The sequence below is a fragment of the Bos grunniens genome, chromosome 15, assembly GCF_055505025.1.
Source record: "Bos grunniens cultivar Pamir isolate PY7600 chromosome 15, Bosgru_T2T1.0, whole genome shotgun sequence".
NCBI classification, from domain to species: Eukaryota; Metazoa; Chordata; class Mammalia; order Artiodactyla; family Bovidae; genus Bos; species Bos grunniens.
This window is the reverse complement of record NC_141179.1, coordinates 40,239,319-40,251,724: the sequence shown is the minus strand read 5'-3', so window position 1 is coordinate 40,251,724 and position 12,406 is coordinate 40,239,319. Positions and strand designations below refer to the sequence as shown.

The window sequence follows — 12,406 nt, the reverse complement described above, 5'->3', positions numbered from 1 at the left end:
CCTCTGCTTTTCCTCTGGCTGGACTTAGATGATGAAGCCTAGACGACTTCGGAGTCAAGAGATGGAAGGAACCAGGATCCCTGTATCAGTGTTTGGAATAAAGCGACCTACCAACCAGGATATCTGCTTTTGACTATTGTGTCAGAGAAAAATAAACCTTTGTTACATTTGAGCCATTATACATGCTTAACTCTATTATTACTACAGCCTCACCTAATCTAACAAATATATTTCTAATCAAAAAAATACTAAACTAGTCTTGATTGTGATCTCTGTAAGGGCAGGGACAATGCTTGTCTAATTCACGGCTGTACCCTTAGCACGCAGCCCCCGACACAGGTTGGATGGGTACTCAAAATGTGTGGATAAAACTAGCTATGTTTTATTGAGCATTTATTGTATGCCAGATACCATACTAAATTTTTTATGTGTTGTACATAATTTCATGTTCATGACAATTCTATAAGGAGGTTCTATTATTCCTTTTGTCCCAGATGATGAAATTAAAGCTTATAAAGCTTATAGCTACTATTCATATCTAGGCATGACAACCCCAGAACCTGTACTCTAAAACACTGATACACAGCCATTTGTACAGCCACCTCAACACTTTAATTCATGTAACTTCTCCCATCAACTCCTTTTCTTCACTTATTAAAGCCCTGCTTCTTCAACCTTCCCAGGACCCCTTGATCACTCTACCCTTTAATTACTCCTGCAGGAATGTCATATATAACATTCCTATGACAGGGATTTCATGTAATTATCTGTTACTAAAAAGACACAGGACTGGAAAAGGTCAGTTTTCATTCCAATCCCAAAGAAAGGTAATGCTAAAGAATGCTCAAACTACCGCACAATTGCACTCATCTCACACGCTAGTAAAGTAATGCTCACAATTCTCCAAGCCAGGCCTCAGCAATACGTGAACCGTGAACTTCCAGATTTTCAAGCTGGTTTTAGAAAAGGCAGAGGAACCAGAGACCAAATTGCCAACATCCACTGGATCATGGAAAAAGCAAGAGAGTTCCAGAAAAACATCTATTTCTGCTTTATTGACTATCCCAAAGCCTTTGACTGTGTGGATCACAATCAACTGTGGAAAATTCTGAAAGAGATTGGAATACCAGACCACCTGACCTGCCTCTTGAGAAATCTGTATGCAGGTCAGGAAGCAACAGTTAGAACTGGACATGGAACAACAGACTGGTTCCAAATAGGAAAAGGAGTACATCAAGGCTGTATATTGTCACCCTGCTTATTTAACTTATATGCAGAGTACATCATGAGAAACACTGGGCTGGAAGAAGCACAAGCTGGAATCAAGATTGCCGGGAGAAATATCAATAACCTCAGATATGCAGATGATACCACCCTTATGGCAGAAAGTGAAGAGGAACTAAAAAGCCTCTTGATGAAGGTGAAAGAGGAGAGTGAAAAAGTTGGCTTAAAGCTCAACATTCAGAAAATGAAGATCATGGCATCTGGTCCCATCACTTCATGGGAAATAGATGGGGAAACAGTGTCAGACTTTATTTTTTGGGGCTCCAAAATCACTGCAGATAGTGACTGCAGCCATGAAATTAAAAGACGCTTACTCCTTGGAAGAAAAGTTATGACCAACCTAGATAGCATATTGAAAAGCAGAGACATTACTTTGCCAACAAAGCTCTGTCTAGTCAAGGCTATGGTTTTTCCAGTGGTCATGTATGGATATGAGAGTTGGACTGTGAAGAAAGCTGAGCGCCGAAGAATTGATGCTTTTGAACTGTGGTGTTAGAGAAGACTCCTGAGAGTCCCTTGGACTGCAAGGAGATCCAACCAGTCCATTCTGAAGGAGATCAGCCCTGGGATTTCTTTGGAAGGACTGATGCTAAAGCTTAAACTCCAATACTTTGGCCACCTCATGTGAAGAGTTGACTCATTGGAAAAGACCCTGATGCTGGGAGGGACTGGGGGCAGGAGGAGAAGGGGACGACAAGAGGATGAGATGGCTGAATGGCATCACTGACTCGATGGACGTGAGTCTGAGTGAACTCCTCGAGTTATTGATGGACAGGGAGGTCTGGCGTGCTGCGATTCGTGGGGTTGCAAAGAGTTGGACACAACTGAGTGACTGAACTGAACTGAAAAAGAAATTATAATAACCTTGAGGACAGCACATTCAAAAAACTAAGATCATGGCATCCAGTCCCATCACTTCATGGCAAATAGATGGGGAAATGATGGAAATAGTGAGATACTTTATTTTGGGGGGCTCCAAAATCACTTTGGATGGGGACTTCAGCCATGAAGTTAAAAAATGCTTGCTCCTTGGAAGAAAAGCTATGTCCAATCTGGATAGCATATTAAAGACCATAGACATTACTCTGCCAACACAGGTCCGTCTGGTCAAAGCTATGGTTTTTCTAGTAGTCAAATATGGATGTGAGAGTTGGACTATAAAGAAAGCTGAGCGCCGAAGAATTGATGCTTTTGAACTGTGGTGTTGGAGAAGACTCTTGAGAGTCCCTTGGACTGCAAGGAGATCCAACCAGTCCATTCTAAAGAAAGTCAGTCCTGAGTGTTCATTGGAAGGACTGATGCTGAAGCTGAAACTCCAGTTCATTGGGCACCTGATGAGAAGAATTGACTCATTGGAAAAGACCTGATGCTGGGAAAGATTGAAGGCAGGAGGAGAAGGGGATGACAGAGGATGAGGTGGTTGGATGGCATCACCAACTCAATAGACATGAGTTTGAGTAGGCTCCGGGAGTTGGTAATGGACAGGGAAGCCTGGCATGCTGCTGTCCATGGGGTCGCAAAGAGTCGGACATGACTGAGTGACTGAACTGAACTGACTGAGGACAGCACAATATCGTAGCTATTATTTATCTTAGTGTTCCTTACAGTATTAAGTAAGATTAAGGGCCTACCATGTGCCAGGCAACAAGCACTAAGGACCAAAATATAAATAAGGTAGTCAATTCACCCTTTCAAAGAGCTCTTAAGTCTTGAGGGACAAACAGACATGAGGAAAAAAAAATGCATCACATTGCAAAGTAACCTGTGCACCAAGAGAGGCAAAGAGAAACAAGGAGCCCGTTCAACTTGGAGGAGGAAAGAAAGAATTCCTACACCTCATGTTGTTTGAGTTGAACTTCTGAAGGATGAGTAGGACTTTTCAGTTGTTTAAGAGTGGTCCTAATTAGCAGAGAAAGCATGTACAAAAGCACGAATGCATCAGGATGCAGATGCTTCTCTGAATGAATGAGGTGTTGACTTGCAAGAATGTAGGATTCATTCATTCATCCATTTTTTAAATTCAATAGATACCTAGTAAACCTAGAATGTGCTAAATGCAGAGGACTCAAAAGCGAGCAAAGAAGATATGATCCCTCCCTTTGTGGAGCTTAAAATCTAGGAGGGGTTGCAGCTGATAACAAAGGGACTGCAGCTGATAACAAAGCTCTAGCAATCATGAGGGACAGGGGAAGGAGGCAGGGATAGCCAAGCATGTGAGGGAGGAGCTAGGGAGTGGGCTGGACCAGATTATAAGAGACCCCAATACCATGCTAGGGAGATGAAAATGCCCTTTGAATCCACTACCAAGTCCTGCATCTCCAGCCTCCCTTGACAGCTCAATTTTGTCCAGTCCTCTCACTGCCACTGTTCTCAGGGCAGGCCACCATCTCCTCCTTGAATGAATATGACAGTCTTCTAAAGGGCCACTTGGCATCTCACCCTGACCCCCACCCATCATCCTCAATGCAAAGAGTGATTTTTCAAAATGGAGAATGGTCACATTAGGGTCTCTCGTAGGCAGAAATCTAAGGTGGCCCCATGATCTCCACCCCCTCGTGTTACTCTGGCGATTATCTTACACAGCAAAAGGGATTTTGCAGTTAGTTGAGGCTACTAATCAGCCTTTAAGACAGAGAAATTATCCCAGGGGACTCTGCCTAATGAAACGAGCCCTTTAAAAGCAGAGTTTTCTCCAGCATGTAACAGAAGGGGAAGTCACAAAAAAAAAAAAAAAAGAAGAAGGGGAAGTCACAGAGACTTCAAGCCAAGGAGGAATCAAAGGATTTGACATGCTGTTGATGGCTTGTAGATGAAGGGGGGTGTGATATGGAAAAGACCTGAGGGAGGCTTCCAGGAGTTGAGAGTAACCCCAGCCAATAGCAAGCAAGGAACCAAGGACCTCATTTCTACAACTGCAAGGAACCGAATTCTTCCAACAACCTGAGTGAGCTTGGAAATGGATTCTTTCCCAGAACCTCCATATGAGCGCTCAACCCAGCAAAAACCTTGCCTTTAAACCTTGGGAGACCATGAGCCAGAAGACCCAGACATGCCATGCTGGTCTTCTGATCTGCAGAACTAATAAAAAGGGTGTTATTTAAGCCACTAAATTTGTGGTAATTTGTTAACAACAATAGAAGACTAATACACCATGTGAGTTCTAATCCTCCAATAAAATTTCTATTGTAGACTTAACAGGTCCAAGCATCTAATCCTCATAGCAGTCCTTTTAGAGTTATTAGGTAGGTTTTTTGAACATTTAATTGAAGTATAGTTGATTTACAATGTTGTGTTAATTTCTGCTGTACAGCAAAGTGATTCTGTTCTTTTATATATATATATATATATATATATACACACAGTTACATATATACACAGTTACATATATACTCAGTTATATATATACTCAGTTATATATATATATATATACACATTCTTTTCCATTATGTTTTATGACAAGATATTAAATACAGTTCCCTGTGCTATACAGTAGGACCTTGTTGTTTATCCATCCTATATAAAATAGTTTGCATCAGGCAGGTATTTGTCTTACCGCCATTTCACAGGTGAAGAGCAGAGAGATGAAATACTTTTTCTAAGGTTGAAGAGGTAGTAAGTGACAGGCTGAGATTTTTCCGCAGGCAGTCTGACCTCAGAATCCACACTCCATGACTTCTCATTGCCCTTAGGATCAGTCCAAATACCGACACATGGAATTGTCCCATCTATTTATTTTTCCTTTGGCTGACTCAAATGGTGCGTTCAGTCTTGCCAAGATGATACTTCCTCAGAAATCCTTCCTCAACTCTTGCAGATTGAGTAGGATACTATTCTAGTATTCCTCTGGCACCTCATGCTCCCTGTTATCAGAGCACAGAAGGTCCTGTGTTGGACACGTTTAGCACCTGTGTTGAATACTGGAGCACAGTGGGTACTCAAATATTTATCAAGTGCATGAATGAATGAATAAATAAAATATTTTATTCAAGAGGCAGTGAGGAGCCATTCAAGGTCTTGAAGCAAAGAAGTGATCTTATCAAGCCTGTGCTCCAAGGACAAGCTGGGAGCAAGACTTGCACACAATGAACCATCCTCATCAGCATTTGAGGATGAAAAAAAAGCTTATTTGCATTTTGGTCTTGGATTTCTTGAGCTGTGCAAGTTGGCTCTTATCTCCACTTGACCACATCTGGGTACCGGGTAATGCCAGAAACTGTCGCGGTAACGACCAGGTTTCTCTTTATGAAGGTGGGATCTGGGAAAAGAGCTGTGATTTGCAAAAGAGCTTGGGCCTGGAACTCCCTCTAGAATCAGGGGTCTCCCTACCAAGAAGGCTATGCGACGCCGAGGCTACGTGAGGAGTCAAAGACACGACGATGCCAGGAAGTACCCCGCAAGTCGAGACTTTACTAATCTAATCTACACTTGCTCCTGGAGCACACTGCCTCCAGACTAAGAAGACTGAAGGCCTTCCGCGTTGTAGGCTGCAGTTACAGATCCCAGCTAGAGGGCAGGTTAATCTTCGTTAGAGATGCCCAGCGTCTCGGTTTCTCTGCGCCGGGGCACTTGTCAGATGGCGCTGCTCTGAAAGTCCAGGAAACGCCCCTGGGGCGCCGAGAAAAATGCGAAAGTCAGTCCAAGCTAGCTCTAGACTCAAGGAGAGGAGCCAGTGGGCCCAGAGAGACGCAGAACTAATCCGCGCCTAGGCACAGGCTCCAGGCCCTGCGGAGGAGGGGTCCCGGAGCCCCCTTCTCACAGCGACGCGCTGCAGAGTCCCCACGCCCGCAGCGCCAGAGAGGGGAGGGCCTGGGCTCGGCGCCTCCGGAGTTCGGGCAGCAGCTCCCGGCTCTGGGAGCGGGAGGGGGAGGAGCCACGTGGGGAGGAGCAAAACCCGGAGGCCCGGGGAACCTTGGGCAGAGCCGAGCCGCGGGAGCCCGAGCCCGGGCGCGCGGCTCTTGGAGCGCACCGTCCCGGCGGAGCACCGCCTCAGCTTGCCTTCCGTGCGCAGCGGGGAGAAGGGCCGGTGCTGAAGAGAGCGAGGGTCCCGAGCGCCAATCCTTCTTCCAGAGCTGCTGGGCTGCCTGCTGCCCCTGCCACCCTAGTGGGACTCGGCCCCCCCCAACCCCGCACTACCTGCGTCCAGGTTGCGCCATGGATCCTTCGGAGAAGAAGATATCAGTGTGGATCTGCCAGGAGGAGAAACTGGTGTCCGGCCTTTCCCGCCGCACCACTTGTTCGGACGTAGTGCGGGTACTCTTGGAGGATGGCTGCCGGAGGCGACGGCGGCAGCGGCGGAGCCGGCGGCGGGGGGCGGCCGCCGACCCGCCAGGCCCAGGAGAGCTGCCGGAACCCCTGGACGAGGACGACGAGGACGACGACGATGAGGCGCTGCCCCAGGGCATGCTGTGCGGGCCCCCGCAGTGCTATTGCATTGTGGAGAAGTGGCGGGGCTTTGAGCGCATCTTGCCCAACAAGACGCGCATCTTGCGCCTCTGGGCCGCCTGGGGCGAAGAACAAGAGAACGTACGCTTCGTGCTGGTGCGCAGCGAGGCGTCGCTGCCCAACGCGGGTCCCCGCAGTGCCGAGGCGCGCGTCGTGCTCAGTCGCGAGCGCCCCTGCTCCGCGCGGGGGGTCCCAGCGCGGCCCAGCCTAGCCATGACCCAGGAGAAGCAGCGACGGGTGGTGCGCAAGGCCTTCCGCAAGCTGGCCAAGCTCAACCGGCGGCGCCAGCAGCAGCCGTCGTCGCCCTGTTCGTCCACTTCGTCGTCCGCAGCCTCATCCTGTTCGTCGTCGTCGCCGCGGGCCACCGAGAGCGCCTCGGTGGAGCGTATGGAGACGCTGGTGCACTTGGTGCTCTCCCAGGACCACACCATCCGTCAGCAGGTGCAGCGGCTTCGGGAGCTGGACCGAGAGATCGACCGCTACGAAGCCAAGGTGCATCTGGACCGCATGCGGCGGCACGGAGTGAACTACGTGCAGGACACCTACTTGGTGGGTGCCGGGATCGAACTCGACGGTACCGGCCCAGGAGAGGAGCCGGAGCCGGAGCCGGATCCCGAGCCGGCGGCAGCGACGACAACGACGCCGCCCCTGGACGGCGAGGCGAAGGCGGTTGCGCTGGAGGAGCTGGCCCGGCGCTGCGACGACCTACTGCAGTTGCAGGAGCAGCGGGCCCAGCAGGAGGAGTTGCTCGAGCGCCTCTCGGCCGAAATCCAGGAGGAGCTGAACCAGAGGTGGATGAGGAGGCGCCAGGAGGAGCTCGCAACCCGGGAGGAGCCCCCGGACGCCGAGGGCGGCCTCGACGGTGAGCTGCTGCTGGAGCGCGAGCGGGTCCGGACGCAGCTCAGCACCAGCCTCTACATCGGGCTCCGGCTCAACACGGACCTGGAGGCCGTCAAGTCGGACTTGGATTACAGCCAGCAGCAGTGGGACAGCAAGGAGCGCGAGCTCCAGGGCCTTCTCCAGACTTTGCACACTTTGGAGCTGACGGTAGCGCCCGATGGGACTCCGGTGTCCAGTGGGCCCTCGCGGGACCCCGGGCCGCAGGCCTGCGCCGAGGTGTGGGTGGACCAGGCCCGCGGACTGGCCAAGAGCTGTCCTGGTAACGACGAGGACTCGGACACCGGGCTGAGCTCCATGCACAGCCAGGACTCGGACTCGGTGCCCGTGTGCGAATCCCTTGTGTAGGAGGAGCAGGGTGGGAGGGGGAGACCGCCGGCTCTCCCTTCCTTGAAGAACTCCGGCGTGGCCGGCTCAGGGACTTGAAACTCGGAGGGGAGTGGGCCCCGAGCTTTTGCCGGCCAGCAGCCCTCTGACTGGGCAGGGGGAGGGTGGGGGACGCCGGGCCTGCAGCGGCGCTGCTCAGGCCGCGGAGTGAAAGTGGAGGTGTTGCTGGACAAGGAAGCTGGGTCTGCATTACAAGCTCTCTCAGGGGAAGGAAGGAGGGAGGAGGCGAAAACCCCCTTATATTGGATAACAAACGCCCCAGGAAATTGACGTGGTCCGAGCCCATTTTCAAAAAAAGAAAAAAAAAGTATTATGGCGATTCCATCAATTTTTTGTATGGGAAGGACTGATGGCAGCTAGAACTTTAGTTTGTGGTATAAAATACTTTTTAAAGAAACACTTGGGTGAAAAGGAAATTCCTTGAATGTTAATTGTGACTGTGAACGTGTTAAAACTAGCCAAAGAGGACGCACTGGTGTTGGCCTCAGCCTTACATCTTTGATAAAAACCCATAGGCACCCAAATCCTGGCTGTTTACATTTCTGCATATTTGGGAATTACCCATCTGCTAAACTCCTTGCCTTTTATTTTCTTTCAAAGACTAACTCTGTCTCCTCCTAGCAGATACAGTATATGTTAAAATAGGGTCCTTTTTTTTCAAACTCACCTTTTATTATTCTCAAAGCCAAACCTAACCCTTTGAGATATAGAATCAGGGTGGACATAACCTCTGGTTAAAATTTAATCTAGGCCTTTTACGATTTGCTCCTGCAAAGGTGATGTGTGTTGTCCTTTTATTCTTATTGCCACTTAATCCTTCAGACACTGTTATTCCAGAAAAAATAAAAGGGAAGTTGCAGAATTCAAGTACAACTACATTTGCTGTTTAATGAGCACTCTGATTGAAAGGTAAGCCTTGAAAGCAAAGATCTTTGTTAGCGTTCAACTTTTTAACTAAGCTACATGATTAAAACCAGCCATGACCTCAACAGATTTTACCAAACAAACCCAAGTCTATCTTTGGTCAGAGATTAATTAGTTACTTGTCCAAACCTAAATTGAGATAGTGTAAATATCAAGTTTACTAGATAAGACCTGAAAAGAAAACATAACGTAAAACAATCTAATAGTACATCTTAGGTGAAAAATTTGGTGCACAACGGCACGTAGCCATAGATAAAAGCATATAAAATGGAGCTAAAGACTTGAATTGCTCTTGTCTGGCTCACACCTTTGCAGACACCACAGCAAGCAAGCGCAGTGCTTCTCTCTTAATAGCTAGTGACGGAGCCCTGTGGGGACTCAGTGTAATTGTTCCAGTTATTTCAATGAAAACTTATCAGTTGTAGCTAGTTGTTGCCGGGGTGGAAGGAGCCTGCTGGTGGTGTTCCCTCCGGAGCTCAGAGCTTCTGAGGAATGCGGGATCTAATCTCTGCTGAGGAGGTATTAACAATGGGGTGTGTGTGCGGTGCCAGCCTGGCATCAGCCTCGCTGTGTAGGGGCTGGCTCCAGTTTCAGTACTACATGGGAAGATAACTTAAGAGGCCTGACTTTGTAGAGAACTTGCTTTCCTTGGAGAGATTCTCTACTTGTTGCCAAGAGCGATTTGCTCACCTGACCTCCTCAAACCATTTGAGCTGTCTGCCTTTTAAGAGACAGGCTTCCCTGCACCCTCCACCACCACCATGCTATTACAACATGTGTGGATATTTTCAGATTTTCAAGCAAAATGGGAATTAAAAGCCCGTTTTCTTAATTGATGTTTTCCAAAGACATTAGCTGGCATAATTATGGTTTTTTCATTTCATCTGATGCAGAAAACACCTATGGCTTTGGTCTTGAGCATGATTAAAATGAGGAAGGGACCAAAAGAAACCCACTGTCCCCAGACAATCATCTGATCCCATAAACACAAAGCCTAATAATAGCTTTCTTTTGGAGGCAGAGGTAAAATCCTCATTAGAGTGTGACAAACGCTACTTGTTTGAATGGTTTATGCTGGCAATAGCCTGACCTGGTGGTTTTAAAATTATTGTAATTTTTTCCCCGCCCCTAGGGTGGCAGGGGAGGTGGTTCTTGAACTTTTATTAACTCAAAAGAGAACACAGAAGTTGGCAGAGCAGGACTGCCTGGCAGAAAGGGGCTGTTTTCCTTTTCACTATTATTATTTTAAACTTTGACGGGTTGCTGATGTCAGCAAATATGCCTGAAGCCCATAAAGCAAATAAGCCACATCACAGGGAGGAGGCCTGCAGGGCTTTCTGGTGCCCTCTTTCTAGAACCTTCCCATGCTGGCCACCCGAAGATGCTTCTCCAGTTATCTCTTCAGGCAGTGAAGGAAGTTTTGTTCATAACAAACGGTGACCCAGTCTGCCCATTTTTTCTTTCATCCAAATCAATTATTATATCCCCCAAAGGCACTTTCTGTGTGGGTAGGAGAAAGGAGAACAGGGTGAAAAAAGAACAATGGTTCCTTTTACTAAGAACTCTTGCAAGTCTGAGGAAGGTGAAATATGGGGATAAAAAGTACCAAAACAGTGCCTGTGTTTAGAAAGTGCCTAGCAAATGCTAGATAGTCTTAACATTTCATTCACTTTTAAAACAATCAGCATGCCACTAAGAAATGAGAATGAATGCCTGACAGTGAATGCACCAGCACCAGGATTTAAGTGTGCTGGGAAAACCACCTCCTCTCCTGTGCTCCAAGTCTAGCAGAATTCCTGGGGAGGAATCAGCAAGCTTATGGAGGAGAGGATGAAATGGAGCCGACTCCTTACCAACCAACTCCATCTTTTTTTGGAATTGATAGGATTTATTGTATCTTTGATCTTAGTGATCCCATTCTCAGCCATCTCCCAAACCAAAAAGATTTTATCTGGCATCTCTATCTGTTTACTTTCTCATAAAACACGATAATGGTGATGATGATTTGCTAATTAAAAAATTTATATTCTATAGTCTTTATGGTGGTCCTAAAAATGACAAATAAGAAGGAAGTCACTCAAAACCACATCACCTAAAGTTATCATTATCAACATTTGGTATATTTCCTTCCAGACCTTTTGAATTGTGAAGATTTCATATTTTGCTTCTTTTTTTTTTTTAATATAATTTTAATGAGATTGTCCGAACGCTTTTAGGCTCAGATTTCGACAGACTCCCTGTATACGGCTCCACCCCCGCACTGGATGCAGCCCATTGCGTGTAATTGTTCTCATGTTATTAGGTTGTTCCCAATATCTTTTCTATTATAAAACAGCACTGTGATAGCTTCTTTGTGTACTTATCTGTTCTCCTAATTAGATACTGCTCTCCACCAATAAGATAGGTTCCCAAAAAGAGAATTCTCAGGTCAAAGAGTACAAACACTTAAAGGCTTGATACTCGGTTGCCAAATTGCCTTTCAAAAGATTTGGTCTAATTACAATCTGCCTTGCATAACAGTACATATTTCACCACACCTTGACTCTCACTAGGTATTATATTTTGTTAAGAAAGTATTTTAACCAAAATTAATTAGTTAATTCATTGTGGCCTCTGGAATCCAGGACTGGCAACCACTGACTTAAAATATCCATACAGCCTGAAGGGCAGGTCATCCGACCAGAAGTGTTAAGAGGACAAGGTGCTTTCTATTCTTCCTTCTTCCTTAATTTCCCTGAACTCTTGCTTATTAGTAGCAATCTTGTCTAGGGGACCCATCTGAGCAGGAGGGCCAAAAACTCTATAAGAGCAACTTAAGGGGATTAATGAATGGAATCAGATTTATAGAAAGAAAATATTCACTGTCTTTTTTCCATCTTGAGTCTAGTAGAAAAGATTATCTTCATAGGTGATATCATAGAACATACTTGATTTCATGCTTCTCCCTATCCATCCTATCAAAAATTAAACCAAAATAAATACATAAGCCCACTTATTTACTAACAGCCTCTATTAACAGTTTAGATTTTTCTAGGCATTTCTTTCTATATTTGATACTATACTTGAATTCACCCTTAAATTCTTGAAAAGGGAAAATTTGATCATGACAATTTGTGAGACTTTCAGTGTGAAAGTGTTTGTGAAATGCGTTCTCCTAAAAAGAAATGAAGGGGAATGAGGAGGGACTGTCTATTCTTGAGTGCTTTCCAAATGCCAGGTCCTCATGCTGAGCTCCCAGGCATTTTTTCCTGCATTCGTCGTTTGTGATAGACCTTTTTAACCTCCAGTTTTTATAGATAAAGAAGCTAAGGCCACCCATGTGGTGAGTACTAGATGCAAGAATCTAACCTAAGCTTGACTAAAATCTATGCCCATTTTGCTGCATCACTCCAGGTACATTTACCCAAGAGAAGCTCTGCACACTCAGAAAAAAGATTGCTCACGGCCCACAGAGTGTTGGCACTGGAGAAAG

General features: G+C 46.6%; 1 protein-coding gene across 1 annotated transcript; it reads left to right on the top strand.

Moving 5' to 3' along the window:
- Positions 1-5,007: 5,007 nt before the first annotated feature.
- RASSF10 (Ras association domain family member 10) lies at positions 5,008-8,877 on the top strand. Its single transcript, XM_086339970.1, has one exon. The coding sequence runs from the start codon at positions 6,436-6,438 to the stop codon at positions 7,969-7,971; it is 1,536 nt and encodes a 511-aa protein (XP_086196096.1). The 5' UTR covers positions 5,008-6,435; the 3' UTR covers positions 7,972-8,877.
- Positions 8,878-12,406: the final 3,529 nt, after the last annotated feature.

Coding starts and splice junctions, on each gene's coding strand:
- RASSF10 (XM_086339970.1), top strand. CDS start 6,436: ATGGATCCTTCGGAGAAGAAGATATCAGTGTGGATCTGCCAGGAGGAG.